We start from the raw sequence: 18752 nt of genomic DNA on the forward strand, positions 1-18752 counted from the left end.
CCCTGGACTAAATGTGAATCAGTTATGATTTAAACACACTCTTACTCTTTCACTCTATCCAATTTATTTATGCCCCTCAGAAAATGTTAATTTATTCAAAGGTCTCTTCCCTCGACCTTTGCAGGCCCAACTCTTTTGTCATCATCACTGCCAATCGTGTGATCCACTGCAACAGTGACACACCAGAGGAGATGCATCACTGGATCAGTCTGCTGCAGAAACCAAAAGGAGACGCCAGGATCGACGGGCAGGAGTTCCTCGTCAGGGGTTAGAAAATATTATTTTGATTATTGTCAATTACAATGATAATTGGCAAATAAAATGGTGTCACACCAAGTTGGTTGCAAGCACGATAGTCGGTTTGACCGATTTATAAGAATTTGTTTAATCTCTACTATAGGTATCAGCTTTGGCTCCTAAAAATCCATGGGTCTGGTTGTACTTACTGCTTTCTCCTGTTGTCACTGTCTTACTCCTCCTGTGCTCTCATCATCGTTCAGGTTGGCTGCAGAAGGAGATGAAGACGAACGCTAAGAGCACCTCCCTGAAGCTGAAGAAACGCTGGTTTGTTTTGACCCACAACTCGCTGGATTACTACAAGAGCTCAGAGCGAAACTCCTCCAAGATGGGAACTCTGGTCCTTAACTCCCTCTGCTCCATCATTCAGCCGGATGAGCGAGTGCACAGGGAGACAGGTGAGGATGAAGAGAAGAGGCAGGGAATGACAGAGAGGGCAAGTTTAATCAGGGATTAGACCAAGGAGGTGAGGAGAGGCATGTGCAGTTATGTTCATGAAACATGTACCAGGTACTGGATTTAATACGACTAAATTACAGAGAAAATATCTCTGAGGTAAAAGCTGAGCCTCATCACCTTCGTGTCAACATTTAATTGGTTAATTTCTTATGTGTGGATGCTGATAGAGTTGTTTTTTTACAGGTTACTGGAACATCATAGTGTACGGGAGGAAACATTCTTACCGCCTCTACACCAAGATGCTGAATGAGGCCATGAGGTGGACGGCTGCTATACAGGGAGTCGTCGACAGTAAGACGCCCATAGAGACTCCAACACTGCAGCTCATCAGAGACATCAAGGTAAAACACAAAGCCACAGTAAGAGATCGTGTAATAGTCATCAGAAGAAAAACCTGTATTTAATGTGCTTGTGTGTCCTCAGGAGAACAGTGTGAACCCAGACATCGTGGAGCAGATGTACAGGAGAAACCCCATCCTCAGATACACCCAGCATCCTCTGCACTCCCCTCTACTGCCGCTGCCGTACGGAGAGGTCACCAGCTGTAAGGGAAACTTCCTCTTCTTATTTCACATATTTGTTGTGTCTCAATTCAAAGGCTGTACGCTCTGGAGTGGAGGGTCTAGAACGTGGTCTTTGTAGACACTGCAAAACACAGAATCTGCAGCTGAACCAAATGTGACAATCCGCTCTACTGAGGATTTCCTTTTTCATCGATGCCCAGATTGTTGCATCATTAACTATTTTTAGCTGCTACAGTTACTGAAGCCCGGCTCCGTGGTCACAAATTACAGATAAAATGACTCTTTAGTTTTTTCTGTTTGATTGATGCACAGTGAAATAGTTCACATGGCTGAATTTCAAGTTCCTGTTATCTTGTTGCTCCTCTCACGTTGGCACCATCACACCAATCTTTTGTGAATGCATATAACTTTGTTTCTTCTTCTTCTCTTTCTCTGTGCAGTGCACAGGCAGCAGGGTTACGCCAGCCTGCAGGACGAGGCGGTGCGAGTGTTCAACTCGCTACAGGAGATGGAGACTCTGGCAGACACGGTGCCCATCATCCAGGGCATCCTGCAGACCTGCCAGGACCTGCGGCCTCTCAGGGATGAGGTTGAGTGATTTAGTTTTATAAAAATATACTTTTTTAATAGTTTTACTTTTCATAGAAAAAAACTGTAAAAAAGGAGATTCCAGCAATTTTCCAACATACGTGCAAACTATGAACTGTTCTGATTTTGGTGGTCCAGGGTCAAAGGTCACTCTGTTTTTCGCCTCTTGAACAAGATATCTCAAGTTTCTGTTTGGAAACAAATGTATGCAGACAGAAGCAGCATTGGTTCGTAGAAGCATACAACTGCAACAACAACAACGGCAGTAATTCTAGTTCTGTTATGACATCATGATCATGACGATCCATGTGTCTTTGGTGATTTGACACTTGAATTTCCTTCGTATGTATTGTCAGGTCTATTGTCAGGTGATCAAGCAGACCAATCACGTGCCTCAGCCTAACAGCCCAGCCAATCGCGCACACTGGCACCTTCTCACCTGCATGAGCTGCACCTTCCTACCCAGTCGAGCCATCCTCAGATACCTCCGGTTCCACCTCAAGAGGTCAGTGTGTGTCTGACTCTGCGGTGTGTGTATTTCTTCTGTGATGTGGCGCTCATGGAGTGAAAGTGTCATAAATGTGTGTGTGGTCCGATTCAGGGTACGCGAGCGCTTTTCCGGCACAGAGATCGAGCGCTATGCCACTTTCATCGGGGAATCCTTAAAGAAGACCAAGACTCGTGAGTTTGTTCCCTCCCAGGAGGAGATCGCCGCCCTGCTGGTGAGACAGGAGATGAGCACCACGGTCTACTGCCACGGAGGAGGCTCCTGCAAGATCTCCATCAATTCACACACCACAGCTGGAGAGGTGCACAGCAACACACACATAGACTCACACAACATCTTTAATGTGTAGTGAGTAATATCCAAAATCCACCTTAATCATCAATTATACTCCTGTTCATTTGCTGCTGCTGCAGGTTGTGGAGAAGCTGATCAGAGGTTTGGCCATGGAGGAGAGCAAGAACCTGTTTTCTCTGTTTGAACACAACGCCGTCACAGACCGAGCTCTGGAGAGCAGAGTGATCGTGGCAGACGTCCTGGCAAAGTTTGAAAGGTATCTCAGTTAGTTTACATTGTGGATCAGCATATAGAGATTTAATGTTGCTCAGTAATGTCATTTAAAGTTTAATTTATAATTTAAAACACCAAGGCATTGTGGCCTATTTCCAACTTGCTTTAATCTATAGGATTTATATTGGCACTGAGTTCAGCTGTTTTGCTGTTTATGAGTATTGTGCTGGATGTTTTCTTTTTGTTGTTTCCCAGGTTGGCAGGAAGTGAAGAAGAGGAGGAGGAAGGAGAATGGAAACTCTACTTCAAACTCTACTGCTTCTTGGATGTGGAGAGCATGCCCAAAGAAGGAGTGGAGTTTGCCTTCATGTTCGAACAGGTGAGAGAAGAGTTTTTTTCTCTCTAATTAAAGACAATTGAATACGTTCTAAAATTCATACAATGATTTTTCTCAAAAGACAAATTAGAATATTATGGATCAATACAAAATTGATTATAGTTATTATTGTTTTTTATAATGATTATACTACATTTTTGACTTGTGTAGACCTTGTATCACACATCAAAATTTTGATTTGTTTATTTAAAAAATACAAATTAATCACATTTATACAAAATTAAATGACTCCTGTGCCAATTTCTTAGTTTTACAGTTTGTTTACCATCTTTTGTCTTCATGTTTTTAAATAAGGCTATTTGAGAGTTTGCACCACATAACATTATTTGTATTTATATCAAGACAGGATGTATAGAAAACATCACTTGACTAAACTACAAGTTTAGTAAGTATGTAATATGTATTACTCCACTTTCTCCGTCAGGCTCACGAGTCTCTGATAAGTGGTCACTTCCCGGCATCGGAGGAGACTTTGCAGCACCTGGCGGCTCTACGTCTCCAGTATCTCCACGTTGATGGGGCAGGTCGGGCCGGTTGGAGTCTGGGGACTGTCTATCCGATTGGACGTCTCCGCAATCGCATCCTCCACTCCACCAAGCCTGGCGTGGGGGCCGCAGGCGGAGCTGGAGCAGGCGTAGGAGGAGGAGCAGGAGACGGGAAGGGCCTGGTCGGAGGACCGGGAGTTGTCGGCCCCGGGATTGAGAAACGAAAGACCCCGAGCTTCCTGGACGGGACCCTGAGGAGGAGCTTCAAGACTGGGTCACTGAAGAAGCAGAAGGTTTTAGAACATTTGCTATAAACCCTGCATACTTTGAAGTAAAAAAAAATACTATCAATTACTAGTATAAGATGGCTGACCGGTGTGGTTTCAGGTGGAGGAGGAGCAGATGTTGGAGATGTGGGTGAAGGAGGAGACATCGGCCACACGGACCAGTGTCCTGGAGAAGTGGACCCGCCTGCAGGGAATGCCACAGCACCAGGCCATGCTGAAATACATGAGCATCATTAAGGAGTGGCCCGGATACGGATCGACTCTGTTCGACGTGGAGGTGAGCGAATAAGAAGAGAGGAGGGGCGGTGCAAGAAAATCTGACATATTGTCTTTTAAGATCTGAATCATACCTTTCCCCAACTCTCCTCCCTCTGCAGTGTAAAGAGGGCGGCTTCCCTCATGATCTGTGGTTGAGTGTGAGCGCTGACAACGTGTCTGTTTATAAACGAGGTGAACCCAAACCTCTGGAGACCTTCCAGTACGAACACATCACCTTCTTCGGAGCTTCGCAGCCCTGCACCTACAAGATCATTGTGGATGAGAGGGAGATGTTCTTTGAGACTCCACTGGTGAAAGATCATTCTTCTTATTATCAATATACATTTTTATTAATATTTGTCTTTATCCATTCAAACACTGCAATGACTCTTGTTTGTGCATCAACTCCTCCTGCATCAACCAGAGCACATTAAAAAAGACAGTAAAAGTTATTTCATCACACAGCCTCACTCTGTGGTCACATTATTCTGTTCAGCCTCAGCTCTCGGTTCCATTACCGCCACCGCGCTCTGTTACTCTCTCACCCAGTCGATCTGTCAGATAGCTAAGTTTGGCACTGCTTAAGTTTAACGTTATTTGATACTCGGGGGACTGGTATTCATGATACAAAACAGATTTATATCTTTTTTACTCTTTAGGTTGGAGAGATCACCAAGATCATGAGAGCCTACATCAACATGATGGTGAAGAAACGTTGCAGCATCATGTCGGTGACCAGCGTCGCCAGTTCCTGGGTCAGGTGATCGCCACCAACCAGCCTGAGCCCTCGATTTGTCCAGCAGCGATCAGATACCTCTTGCGTCGGTTGGTTGGTTTTGGATGGAGGTGGTCGCACCAACCAGTGCATCCTCATGGTTGAGTCAGGAGTGATGTGGATGAGTGTCAGAAGCATAACGGGGGTAGAAGTGGACACGGAGGCCAAACGCACACTCTCTCCTGGCCTGGGTTTCACTTGGGATAAGGGATTCGTTGGATAAATGAGCATGACAAAGACTTGCAAATTACATAACTCCCTCCCTCCAGTTGTAGTCCTGCATGTAGGTGTTCAAGCACACTCCAAACTTCTCTCTGCTTTTTATTTCCGGACAAACGAACCTCAGAAATTTACAAGCACAACTCAGCCGCCTCAGTCTGTCCGCCCAGTGCACTGCCAGATAGAAGAAAAGCCACACCTCCTCAGTTCAGTTTCTTTCCCAGTCCTCCTCCCACGTCCAGAGTCTCTCTCTCTTTCTCTTCACGTGTCCTCACTTCCTGTTGCATCCTTATTTGCTGTCAGTATTTCGTAACAAGGCTGAATTCTTGTTCTTGCTTGCTTTCTCTCCGTTCTCGTCTTTTTTAACCGTGACATCGTCTTGCTTCCACCACTTTGTGACTGAGAAAAAGGACTCCATGATGACGATTCTTCTTCAGGGCTTCTCGTCGGTGCCACCGTGTGGCAACAGGAGGAAAACACGGCCAAAGGATGTGGCTTTAAATATTAATGAACACTATCAAATCTATATTAGTGAGAAGAGAGAGGGCAGGTTTTGCTTTGGAGGCTCTGTGGTCAGGTGACGCAAAGAGTCTGTGCATGGTTAGAGCCTCGCGTGGCTCTATAGAGACAATATCAAGCAGAATATTATAAGACAAAACGTTTCCCTATCTATGTCTACATATAATACACACAGCATAAATCTACTGTATATTCACATACATGTAAACATGAACTGATGTATCGTTTTGTACTGTATATCACACAATATAAGAGTTTCCAGTGGCCACTGCACTGTACAGTATATAATGATGCCACACTAAATGCAATGTGACACCTCTCGTGTAAAATGAAGTGAATGATGTGACCGCTGTGTGTGCGAATCTGATGCCAATACATCATTCACTGGCTGTGCCATTAATGTGACTCACTCACGGAGATGTAGGAGTTCTCAAAACCACAGGCTATAGACATTTAACTGTGTTTTAGTGGATTTATCATCAGTGTTATCTGTGGGAGTCGCTCAAAAGCATCAAACGGACACTTTAAATATTGTAACTCTGCGTCCGCTCATTCTGTTCTCATGAGACTTAAAAACTTAAAGTGCATAAAAGCTCCAGATTGTCTCCATTTTCAACAATGTGACTTTTACTACTGGTACTACTCTTGTTACTGTACGCCCCCCCGCTATCTTAACCACCCTGAAGTGCTGTGTGTGTGTGTGTGAGAATGAGTGAGTGTATTAATGGTTTTATCCAAACAGTTGGAAAAGAAAAGGGAAATGGTATGATATGAGAAAAGAGAAATAATATTAATGAGTGTATTCCTTGGAAATAAGACGTATTTACATGACTAACCTTGGCAAAGAATGGTGTCGTGCTTGTGATTTAAGGGGAAAGCATGGGTATACAAGGGAGGGTTTAGGGTTTATTTATTTCTTATTGTACCGTGTGTATTGCAGTGGGTGTGTTTGGGAGAATAACGTGTTGACAATGTACTGGAATTATTTTTTATTTCTGTCTCAGTGGAAACAAGGGCACACATAAAGACACTGTGAGGAAACGGGTTCAGAAATGGTTTCATTGTGCACTGGGAATGCTGAGAGTCATCACTGTTCTGTGTGTATGTGTGTGCTTTTTTTCCATGATGAAAGTGAAGTCGCTGCTCCGTCAGCATCACCTGACAATGTGGCACTGCAGGTATACAGCAGCATCCCTCGTGTGGGACAATAATGTGTTTCATCAACAATCCAGGAAAGAATAAGTAACACAGAAACATAACACAATCCATTAAACTGTGAAATTAGGTTGAGGTAGAGGTTATGTTTTCAGAACTAACAAGGATATAAATCTTTCTGAAGTTGAAATTGTCTGTTGTGTATCTGCAGTGCAATCCAGGGCTTTAGAAATACTGAGGTCATGACTCTGAGAATCTCTTTTCATTTTCCACAGAAGAAATGAAATAAAGCAATTCAAAATGAGGTGGGTGGAAAGAAAGACAGAAAGAAAGACAGAAAGAAGGTAGTAAGAATGAAAGAAAGAATCCCCCAAAGTTTTAATTGTACATTTTAAACATCCTTTGAAATCTTAAACTTACCTTTTGTATTTTTAATAGAAAAAAATCCATGACCTCAGTGTTTTTAATAGTTCCCTTGGCCCTGACTACACACACACACACACACACACACAAATACACACACACGCACAACCCACTGGGAACCTGCCTATATAGAGTTAGAATAAACAGAACTGGCTCTGAGGTTCCAGTTTGAACTTTTGGTGGTTTTAGTTTCGACTAAAATCAGTGCCAAACCCTGAGAAAGTAAAAAAAACAATATATATATATATATATATATATATATATATAAGCCATACAATAACAGAGGAACCCGTAGCTGACTGTTCTTATTATTCTACACCTCTGGTTCTGTCTGTCACTGATATTACACTGAGGAGGAAGAGGTTGCCCTGCAGTGGCTGGAGTGTGATAGGTGAAACACACAGATCACAACTCTGTCTGGAAGGGCAACTTCACCACAAAGGGTCCTGTTATCAGCCGCAGGCGGCCAGAGTGGGGCCCGTTCTCATGTTATGCTATTTATCATCATTACATAGTAAAATATTGTGTTTGTTTGAAAAAAAAAAGAGAAAGAGAGAGATATGTGTGTTGTTCTTTTTTTTTATTTGTAACTGGCTTTACAAGATTATGCTTTAATAAATTATTGGAAATTGTCCTCGAGCGATTTGTTTGTGGTTTTATTTCTGACACACAGGACTAAGAAGCAGGAGGATAGTAACTTTATTTACTCAAATACTTTGAAATATTTGTACATTAACTGAGTATTTCCCTTTTAAACGTCTTCATACTTTTGCTTTAAAACATTTCTGGAGGACATACTGTACTCCGATGGAATAAACAACTCAAAGCCTTCTTTGCTTTAACATTCATCATCTCATGAGCCCTTGTGAGTTTTTAAAAAGGTCACCTGCAACTCAGTGTGGACGCACGGCAATAAAAATATTCAAAAGTATTTTGAATAGTTCAAACTATCTCCACCTTGATGAGATATGGCAAATGTAATGTTTTATATAGTGGTGATTCAGTTTTATCGACCACTCACCTAAGTGCTAAGATATAATAAAATACATTATAAGTGGAATAACAATAAGTTAAGCATCTGAACATTTCTTAAACTTCTACCAATGAGAAAACATGCTCTCTCACACACGCACACGCACACACACGCACGCTCACACCCTCCTCCCTGCGTCTCTGGTGCGTAATGAGTGTGCGTCAGGGTATTGCGCTTTGTTTGGGTGAGTTCACTTCTCAGGTTTCAGCCGGTGGAGCTGGATCACTTCCTCCTTCCCTGCGCACACGGGTTCGTCAAATATCCTCAATCGTTAAATCTGTGAAGTTACATCTGAGTTAATCTGCAAGTTTCTGGATGATGGATTTGCGGATTTCGCTGCCTGCTCTCCTGCTCGTCCTTGGTTTGGTCACTGTCTTCGCTGCGGCACCTGACTCAGGTAGGAGAGGACATCAGTGACTCTGTGCTAACTGAGGAATTAGTGACAATTATATTAAGTCGTAAACAGGAGAACACAAATCTTCACCTGACCTTTTCATCCATAATTTAAAATGACTCCCCCACCTATTTAAGACAACTTTGTTTAAGCTTGTCTTTGGCTTCAGAGTCCAGGTTGAATAATGGGGACAAAAGTTTACAAACAGCAACAAAACTTTATTCAAACTGTGTTGGATGATATAAAGTAGAACAATGTGGGAAACTTGGGTTTTGAGGTTGAGTTTCTGTGTCTGATTCATGTGTATCATTGAAACCTCTCAGCAGGAACAATCATTCTCTCTTCAGTTCACCTTCTTCCGCCCTCAGGACCTTAAAACCAGCAGAAGTAGCTCCAGACAAACTGACCACACAAGAATGAACGCTTGTTTGGTCACAAATATGTGGAGACACTGAGACAAACCCAGCTGTTGTCCTGCCTGGTCTGCTGACAATAACATGACTGGTCCGACCAGGGCCTTGTGTGTTTGCTGTGCTCCGTCTCCATGGAAAATGTCCTCAGAGGATTAGTAATAGTTACAAAAACCACAGTGGGGACAAACCAAAGCTTCAGTACTTGTTTAATCAGCTCCTGCTAATCTCTCTTTCATTTAAGTCTCTTGTACTTTTCCTCCTGAAGGAAGTAGATTGTTCAGTTCTCTTTAATGAACTTGCTGACTGTGTTTTTGTGTGTGTCCCTCAGTGTGTGAGGCGAAGAATGGAACAAGCTGTGAGGAATGTCTGAAAAATGTGTCGGTGAGTCCTTTGAGAAATCCTTTGGTTTCTGCTGGGTTGATTTCATTATGCAAGTTTGTGCATGTGATGGGAAAAGAAGTGTCTCAGGTGGAGGAAGTACAACAACAAGTGGCTCCTCCTCCTCCACCACACTTGTCAGACTGGTTTGGACGCCTGCTCGACAGCGCAAACCCACACCTGCCCTGAATACCTTCATTTGTTTGTTTGAATAATAGAGGGACCATTATGTGCTATGGTGATTTTTGTTTTGTCACAGTGCTTGTGGTGCATCAAAACCAAGTCCTGTGTCACATATCCAGTGAAGACCATCCTGCCCCCCCACGCACTCTGTCCACTGAATGAAGCTCGTTGGGGGCTCTGCTGGAGTAAGAGTGCACACACACACACACACACACACACACACACACACACACACACACACACACACACACACACATTGTTCATTTGAAGCGTTCAGATGAGACATTTCTACTTAATTTACTGTACTAGAGAAGGAAATCTGAATTCTTATCATTAGACACAGTTAAGAAACAACAAACTCTAATTGCATGTATTCAGGGATGTGATTTCAAAATAAGAGTTGAAAAAGAAGAGAGTGCTGCTTATTTTTTTTTTCTATTTTGAAGGAACCTGAGTCTATAACGTTGTGTCTCTGTCTGTAGTGAACTTCCAGACCCTGATAATCACCTTGGCAGTGTTTGGTGGGATCATCATCATCGCCTTCTTCGTCTGCTTGTTCTGCTGCTGCAAGTGTGAAAACTTCGGGTAAGTGAACAGTGGCTAAAGTTAGTCTGAACAATGATGCCGGGATGAGACACTGATGGAATAAGATGCACTTTGGGATCAATTAATAAAATAGGTTCGAGAAAAGTCCTAGTTACACAGAAAGACATTTTATGAGATTTGACTTCATGTTACTGATGGTTGTCTCTGTGTGGAGCTAAACTCAATACAAGGAGGAGAGATTATGATCAGTGGGTTTTATGTGAGGGAATGTCAGGCTAATCGTGTGTTGATAATAAAGTCAAATACTGAACATTTCTGTTGGCTTTGGAGTGGTTACCTGAAGGTGTGTGTACATACAGACACGATCAAACACACGCTGTGTATTTTCCACGACCTACAACTAACCATGACCTTGTGTTGTGTCTTTGTGTCAGATCCAATCGGTTTAATGCCAAGATGCAGCGACAAAACGATAAGACAAAAACAAAGCAGGAAGAAAGGTGAGCAGCATTGTTCTGCGTATGTGAAACTGACTGTGTAACTCAAGACTGTGTTCATGGTTTGTTCTTTTGTGCTTGTTCCTATTTCACGTACAAGTGTTTGTAGTTTAGCATTAGTTGTTCTGTGCTTAAAGCATAAAGAGGAACAACGCGTCTCCACTTCCCACCATTCAGAAATGAAACAAAAAAATTATCGATACATGCACTCGACGGACCACGAGTCAGTCTTAGCTGTCAATCGTGATGTTTGACCCCATTTTTTGTAATGTCAAATAAAAAATTGAAACCAAACATTTTGGAAAAATGAGTCAGTGTGACAGGAAACCATCTTTGAGAAAGAGATATTTCATTCAATTTAGTTTGGTCCATGTCCAATGCATTAACAAAAAAAACTCACACTTCGTTGTCCATGTAATGTGTATTTCCTGCTATTATTATGTTTCTCCTATTATTTACATTAATACTGTATTCCTGTGTACACAAGCCATTCAAACTGCATGCTGCAGCACTGTGGAGCACTGTATTTGTCATATGTCAACTTTGATGACTGGCTCATTGCAAGTTAGTTGTTTAAAAATGGCAGTGTGTTTTTTTATGTACATCAAGTTTGAGTTAGGCTTAGTTCACCCCTTGATTTAGCAGTGATTTGTATTTGTTCATCTTTGGCTTTACTGTTCAAATGCACATTTTAATACGCATTTATTAATACTTTATGTATACACACTCATACAATAGCTCCATTACAAAATCAAATACAAACTTTAATGGCTTAGGGGCATCTTAGGGTTCATCTTACCTCAGTATTTGTGTTGATGGTTTAAAATCTAGTGCGATTGATGTACCTGCAGTAGCATTGTTCATATCCATGTCAGTTTCCGTCATAGCACTGCAGAATGTACAGTTAGGGGAAAATGCACACGTCACCCTGTTATCAGACCAGACTGGTTTGTGGCCACATAACTGTTGGGAGTGTTTGAGAGTCTGAACAAAAGATATCAGCCGTCAGGCCACAGCTCATTGGAGAATGTTTTGTCTTCACAGGAGGGCAGAGATGAAAGACCGACATGAGGAAATCAGGAAGAAATATGGTGAGCCCTCACACTTCTTTTTTTTTTTTTTTTTTTTTTACACATGTGCAAACACTAACATTGCAGACACAGGATTTTCTGTTCCTTAAAACAGAAAGAGACACTTTTTACTTTTGGTGGGAGAATTGATTGGATAATGAATTCTTTTTCATCTTATATAAACATGATAGTGTTGCTTCTTTATGACTTGTAGACGTATGGTCATTTGACGAAAGATTGGAAAGATAATCCTTTATAAGTCTCTCTACAGGGAAATTCAAAGTTAAAGCAGCAAACATCATAACAAATTAATAATAAATAAGTAAATGTTGAATACTAACTTTAGGAAATATTTAGAAAAAGCAATATCAATGTAAACTGATGAATATATATATATATATATATATATATACATATACACATGTATATATGTATATATGTGAAGAGGATGCATAAGATATTGAAATGACAATAGGTATTTCACAATAAAATGTGTCTTATATGAATGTATGACTTCAATGACTGTTGGTGTCTCTGCAGGTCTAAGTGGACAAAACCCGTACTCCAGATTTGCATGAGAGCATCAGACACCACAGACCTCTGAGGTTATCATAGACAGCAGCAGACTGTCTTGTTGTTGTGAGTGGAGACGTGACCCCGAGGATGAATGAAAACTATAGTTAATTAAATGCCACAGAAGTGCCAGTTTGTATAGACCGCCATTAGTGTCGCTCAGCCAATGAACAGGAGTGTGATGTTCACTGTAATGAACCAGGAGGCTGTAAGTGACGGAGAGAATAGATGTAGCAGCAGTGTGGCTGCTGAAGCATCAGTCCACTCATATTTATTAGATCAGTTTCATTGGACAGTTTGGAGAGAATCATGTTTGGGAGCAGACACAGTTTTTGTTGCATCTGTTATGTTTCAAATGTCACATATTTGTATGTTGCTCTGAGTTAATGGAGTTTAGAAATATATTCAGAAATGATCGTTATTTTTTTACTTAGTGTATTTGTTTCTCATTTTGTTGTTTTTATTGTGTTGTTACTATAGTTCAACTCAAAACAATTTGTTATCACATGATAAGTTCCGAAGGAAAGATTCAGTAACATTGAAATTAAATCTTCAACCTAAATCGATCACTGAAATCAGACAAATTCTACCGTTAGATAAAGGACTTCATAATTAATCCTGTCAATGACACTGGACTCTGGTGGAGTTTGTGTTGCCTGGTCTGCATCATGTTACATAAAAAAACTACTTTTCCCTTTATACTTTGTGTCTTGAGTTTTTCTGTGTTTTATAAGATCAAAGATCATTGATTGTTTGTAACTATGAGCAGATTTATTCAAAATAAAAGTTTTAGAAGTTTTATGTTTGTAAAGAGGCAATAGATACGTTTTACAAAACAACTGAAATGACCATGTTCTTTGATTGAAGGAGATTGTATTACCCATTACACCAACTAGTGATGACTCTAATTTGTTGGCATTATTTTTTTACATTTATAAAAGAAAATACCTTACATGACATCAATTTCTAGCAAGTGTGGAGAAATGTCCACATAATCCAACTCAATTTCAGATGCAAAACATTACATTTGTACATTTTGGTTTTGGACGTTACACCACTGGTAGCATCGCTGCTTCAGCTAGCATCACTACTTCTGGTAGAAGGAATTCAGACTAAAAACTGTAAAAAGATGTAAATGTTTCGAGTTGAATTTGAATGTAGGGGCTTCTGAACACTTGGAGGACAACACATTGTTTTATCTTTTTTCTGTTGTTTTCATACGTCTGAAGAAAGAATCCCCAGTTACTCCAATTGGATTGGATTTGGCTGCAACGCTGTTTACCCATGAAACTCCAAAAGTGTTTTGTGCACACACACCCATCCCTTTAAACACCGGGGACATTTAGGTTGAAATAAAAAAGCTTCTCCTTGTTTCCAACTCTATATGCCCTGAGTACCTCAGTGGCAACTCTACTCAATATGCACATTCTGGTATTTCTCACTTACACAAGCACAAATACCTTCAGGTCTTCAGCTCGCGTGACCGAGTATTTTGCATCGCTGCGCGCTCCCGTGTCCGCGCTCCCGCGATTTACGAGTCACGTGGTCTGGCGAGAGCCAATTGTTTATTTGCGACAGCGGTTCCAGGCGCGCACCCGTCAGTGGCGGAGACAAGAGGACAGACGGCGGCGGAGACGCGAATAAAACACAAACCAGCGATTCCTGCGAAAAGCGGCGACAGAAAAGCAGCCGACATGTCCGAGGAGAAGCCAAAGGTGAGAGATGGAGGCCGGGGTTCGCGGGGCTGGCTCGGTGGAGCCGCCGCCAGACCTGCGCTCAGATGTGCGGGATAAAATGGCCTGGTTTGCACGTTTCTCTTGAATCGGCGCAGTGTTTGTGTCGCAAAATGAATGAGCAGCCGCACATCGACACTTAACATCCAGGCGAGCGAGCAGCCCACGGCAGGAATAGAGAAGGTTCGATCCCCGTTGAGAGGCATCTCGGAGACCCGTGTGTGCGGAAACGATCAATTACACCGTGATTGTCATTTGCGGATTTTTTTCCTTTGTCGTAACGGGACCACGCTACGTGCGCAACGCAGCAAATGCCGCAACTGCAGCAGCTCCAGATGGCGCTAACGCAGGGTGACGCACTCGTTTTGAAAAAACAAGCCCTTCTTATTTCCTCGCTGTTGTGTTTCCATAAACATGTTCGATTCCCTTCGGTCACAGAGCAGCTAAACAAAGCTGCTAGCATTGTTAGCCGCCGGCTGCTAAACTCTGCTGCGGTCCTGGAGGGCTGGCGTGCCTAACACCTAGCCTGTAGCTAATCATGCTAACGTTAGCATCCGTGACTGCTCGGCAACAAACACGTTCCAACCTGAAATCCTCACGCTGCTTTGTTTTGGTTCATCCGTCTTTAAACTAGCGTCAGCCTGGATCCTTCAGCACACGTCATTGTTGCACTTCGACCTGACCTTTATTTTGAAACGACTGTTAAACTGTGTGTGGCTCTCAGGCTCGTGGTGCCTGGTTGATTTGTCTCCTGGCAGCTCTGCCATTAACCGTATTGTGTCTCGCTGTAAACCTCTTAATGTCATGTTTGTGGTCTGTGTGTGTCTCCTTGGTTAAGCTGCTGGTTTAAACTCTCGTTAATCTTTGCAGGAGGGAGTAAAGACCGAGAACGATCACATCAACCTCAAGGTTGCAGGACAGGATGGGTCGGTGGTCCAGTTCAAAATCAAAAGACACACACCCCTCAGCAAACTAATGAAGGCGTACTGTGAACGACAGGTGAGCCAGAGGCCCGGATCATGACTGCTATTTAAAATGTCCTCCTCCACAGCAACATGTTATTATATTGGACGTGCTTTAATGAACCACTCGTTCTCTTCATCAGCTGGATCACTATTATTATTTTTATTCCCCTCTTACTCCTTCAGGGTCTCTCAATAAGGCAGATCAGGTTCAGGTTTGATGGACAGCCTATCAATGAGACGGATACACCTGCACAGGTAAGATAACATTATATTCTCTTAATCCCTCACATGCTTTGGAGAAGTCTACCCGTCTGTACAGAGCCTTGAATCATTGTCTTATATTGTGTTATGCTATGGTTTTATATCTGCTAACTTGAGCTTCTGTCCCTCTGCTCCTCTCAGCTGGAGATGGAAGATGAAGACACCATAGATGTTTTCCAGCAGCAGACAGGCGGCCACTGCTAAGCCCCCCCATGTCATTGACGGCCACCCTCAGACCACGCCCCCTCAGCCACCTTCACAGTCCCTCCCCTCCTCATCTCTCCTCTCCGCCTATTATTATTATTATATTATTCTAATTATTATTATCATTTCTTCAGTTTCAAGATGTCTGTCATGGTTTTTTGTCAGGTGTGTGTGTTTGGGGGGGCTACTCAGCTGTTTATATACTGTCTAAGCCAGGACTGAACTTTTTGTGCGTGTCAACAGTCGCTCTGCTGGCCAATCAGGACAACACTTTCCGTCTGGCGCCACAGGCTGTGATGTGACCCGCAGCGTGCCACAGCTGTGCCTGGTTTTGTCAATGCTTCTCGTTCACTCTCCAGTGAAAACGTAGTATCCAGTAGTTTGTCACAGTTTTCATCCAGCGGGGTCAAACGTGGGGCTCTGCAGGTTCTGTCTCGGGGTCACAGTCAGTGGGCATGAAAAACGTTTTTGAAGTGGAGGCACTGTCTGAACTTAATACACACCCGCCTTCCATTTCACTTCGCTCTCGTGTTTTTTGTCTGAATGGTGGTGACCCCTGTCAAAATGTATTTTAATTCTCTTCGCCTTTTAGGTGCTTTTGCTAAAGACTTCTGCAATGTTTTTCTATTTTTGATTTTTTCTTTTAAGAATTAACCAGGGGGCTTCTTGATGATCATTATTATTTTTTTTCCCTGTAAATAGGTATCAGAGCGGATGTTAGATAAATGTCGTGGGGCTTGGACCAATACTCCAAAGACTGAACTTCTGTTTCATATTTGCTGTACTTGGATCACTATAAAAGCAAACTGCAAGGTTAAGATTTTAAGGGAGTTTGTATTTCATTAATGTCATTCGCTTTTTCTTCGACTGCTAATAATTTAGAAATTTTCTTTGAGCTTATCTGTGGTACAGACTTATTATTCAGTCATGCTTTTAGAGTCAGCTGTCTCATCTCTGTATTGCCCTTGTGAATGTAGGCAGGTGGGACAACTGATTCTACATGTGCTTAGAGGATCGGCCTCCCCTTTGAGCAAAGGTATTTCAACAAAAGTCGGTATGTTATCTGTCACGCATTTCTGAAGAACCTTTTATCTGCTTTGTCAACTGTTGAGAAGATGTTTTGCTGGTGTGCACAAGACAGACGTTGCAGGGCATTTTTATAACTGCAGTTTCTGAAAGCAGTCGAGATGTCTCACGTGGTGATGAATGTCTGGTATTTTGCAGTTAGGAGAAGGATGCATGCTGTTTTTTGCATATCGGGAGGGCATGGATGTCAACCAGTGGAGTTTGGGAGATAAGTGTTCTGTACCCTTGGAGCCCAGTTCTTTGTACATGGATAACTACGTCGGTTTGATTGTTGATGGTCTGACATGAGCTTGGATTTTTCCGTTCGTATTAAAACAGTCAGTCATTCAGCTTAAAACCTGCAAAAAGTACAAGCTTCTTCAGAGGGAGTTGGATCATTTCAACCCTTTTCAGTTTATCAATTTTATTTAATTATTATGTCTTCTCAGATAAACATGCAGGCGATCAGTATTGTTCCAATTGAATGGAGTTAAATATCCAGTTTCTTGGACTGAGGTAATCTATAGGGAGGAAAGAAATGTAATATTTATAAATATTATGTTTTCAATAGTGTTAAATCAAAAGAAATTACAAATGGTTTCTTTACCTTTTAGAATAAGCCATCTATTTCTAAATCAGGAGCCAGTCTTTTTTTTTTCTTCATGGAGTCCACCATGTTCCTATGGTAGCTCAGAATGGACAAAACCAAACACTGGCTCAACCTTTCATGTTCATATGTTACTTAAAGGCCACCTTAGCTTTGCCTGCATGCTTGGAAAGGGAATGACATTCACTCGGTTTGAGTCCTACATACTAAAAACGCCAACAAAATAAAACCAGTGCGATCTAGGAATACAATCTATTGTGGTTTGGTGCAGTATGATCCAGAGCAAAGGACCATTTAAAGTTAAGTATGTTGTGAACCACTGTTGTGCAGAGATGAATTAAACCCTTATCTTGAAGCAGCAGTGTTTGAGGAGGTGGAACCGGCCCTGTGGATTCCCCTTGTGCTAAAATGTAGTTTGTTGTAGTTCAGCAACACTAGAAAGGTGCTGTAATTTTAAAAAAGTAATTAAACTGTACTCTACATGTTTTACACCTGTTTTTGAGCTGATGTATGAAAATGTGGTTAGGTTTCATGCTATTGCTTTGCTGTTCCACTGCTATCCGCTCATTTGATAACATCACGTGGTGCAGAGACTCTCAGTGGTTACTCCTGCAGACGCCCCTCTGCACGAGCCAATCACAAGTAACGATCGTGGTTTTCAGCTTCCCCCTCTCACAAAATAAGAGCACAGTTATCAAGACAAATTAATCAGCCTTCCGCTTGCATCTGAAGAACCACGTTAGCTGGACAAAAACCTGCTTTTTGAGCCGGCCAACATGAGAGCTAAACTTCAATGTACAAAGAACGGGGTCCAGGTTGTTGTCATGTTATTTGTTTCTCTACTGATTTGTACATTATTTGTGGTCTTTTACTACTGTATACAATAAATATAGTTTGGTACTCAGATTTGCCATCACAAGGGTCATTATTTAGCATGTGTGAATTCTAAAATGTAACTTTTAGCGAATATTAGGATGGCATTAGGATGTGGAGGGAGGTAGAAACTAATGAAGTTGTTAAGCTGTATAAATCTATTAATTTCTATAATGAAAGCACAATGCATCAGCCAATCACCCAAACTCCATATCTTAAGCTTGATCACAGTGTCTATTGTTCAACATGAGTTTTGTGGCTAGAGTTCATGCCTCTACACATTAAGATAAACATTCTGTCCTAAGACTTTATGAGGAGGGAGTGTGGCTCATTACGCAGCATGGGTTCATTTTCCACTGGAGCCATGATTCTAAAAGTCCATGAATGGAAGTGTATTTTGTTACTTAAACAGTAAAAAGGCAACTAGGTGGCGCCACTCAACCATGACAATATGTCTTTATTTGGTTTGACTTTATTTTGTCAATAAAAACCTACATGACACACGTACATAAATACCTGCCCCACAGAAATGTAGAACCACGCACACAAGGGTTTG

General features: G+C 41.9%; 3 protein-coding genes across 6 annotated transcripts in view; all 3 read left to right on the forward strand.

The window, feature by feature from the left end:
* Positions 1-8040, forward strand: part of myo10l1 (myosin X, like 1) — a 98665-nt gene extending 90625 nt beyond the window's left edge. For all 4 annotated transcript variants that reach the window (XM_020097886.2, XM_069535876.1, XM_069535878.1 and 1 more), the window contains exons 31-43: positions 125-267; positions 501-695; positions 940-1097; positions 1180-1300; positions 1721-1869; positions 2225-2373; positions 2470-2677; positions 2790-2926; positions 3139-3262; positions 3705-4058; positions 4153-4329; positions 4430-4621; positions 4970-8040. In XM_020097886.2, coding sequence (XP_019953445.2) covers positions 125-267; positions 501-695; positions 940-1097; positions 1180-1300; positions 1721-1869; positions 2225-2373; positions 2470-2677; positions 2790-2926; positions 3139-3262; positions 3705-4058; positions 4153-4329; positions 4430-4621; positions 4970-5074 — 2212 coding nt within the window. In that variant the 3' untranslated portion in view covers positions 5075-8040. The remainder of the gene's footprint in view (positions 1-124; positions 268-500; positions 696-939; positions 1098-1179; positions 1301-1720; positions 1870-2224; positions 2374-2469; positions 2678-2789; positions 2927-3138; positions 3263-3704; positions 4059-4152; positions 4330-4429; positions 4622-4969) is intronic.
* A 498-nt stretch (positions 8041-8538) lies between these two features.
* On the forward strand, positions 8539-13187 carry pttg1ipa (PTTG1 interacting protein a). Its single transcript, XM_020097963.2, has 7 exons — positions 8539-8831; positions 9570-9622; positions 9879-9987; positions 10285-10387; positions 10783-10848; positions 11890-11936; positions 12456-13187. The coding sequence occupies exons 1-7, from the start codon at positions 8750-8752 to the stop codon at positions 12491-12493; spliced, it is 498 nt and encodes a 165-aa protein (XP_019953522.2). The 5' UTR covers positions 8539-8749; the 3' UTR covers positions 12494-13187.
* Positions 13188-14044: 857 nt separating this feature from the next.
* sumo3a (small ubiquitin like modifier 3a) lies at positions 14045-18229 on the forward strand. The gene is made up of 4 exons (XM_020098110.2): positions 14045-14203; positions 15092-15220; positions 15370-15441; positions 15589-18229. Exons 1-4 carry the CDS (start codon positions 14183-14185, stop codon positions 15649-15651), a joined length of 285 nt encoding a protein of 94 aa, XP_019953669.1. The 5' UTR covers positions 14045-14182; the 3' UTR covers positions 15652-18229.
* The last annotated feature ends 523 nt before the right edge of the window (positions 18230-18752 follow it).

This window comes from Paralichthys olivaceus, chromosome 12, assembly GCF_024713975.1.
Source record: "Paralichthys olivaceus isolate ysfri-2021 chromosome 12, ASM2471397v2, whole genome shotgun sequence".
Lineage (NCBI taxonomy): Eukaryota > Metazoa > Chordata > Actinopteri > Pleuronectiformes > Paralichthyidae > Paralichthys > Paralichthys olivaceus.

Excerpts from the sequence above, each read along its gene's own strand:
- pttg1ipa (XM_020097963.2), top strand. The coding sequence starts at position 8,750 with ATGATGGATTTGCGGATTTCGCTGCCTGCTCTCCTGCTCGTCCTTGGT. Across the intron at positions 10,388-10,782 it reads TGCAAGTGTGAAAACTTCGG|ATCCAATCGGTTTAATGCCA; the intron begins GTAAGTGAACAG and ends TCTTTGTGTCAG. Across the intron at positions 10,849-11,889 it reads AAAACAAAGCAGGAAGAAAG|GAGGGCAGAGATGAAAGACC; the intron begins GTGAGCAGCATT and ends TTGTCTTCACAG.
- sumo3a (XM_020098110.2), top strand. The coding sequence starts at position 14,183 with ATGTCCGAGGAGAAGCCAAAG. Across the intron at positions 15,221-15,369 it reads AGGCGTACTGTGAACGACAG|GGTCTCTCAATAAGGCAGAT; the intron begins GTGAGCCAGAGG and ends TTACTCCTTCAG. Across the intron at positions 15,442-15,588 it reads AGACGGATACACCTGCACAG|CTGGAGATGGAAGATGAAGA; the intron begins GTAAGATAACAT and ends TGCTCCTCTCAG.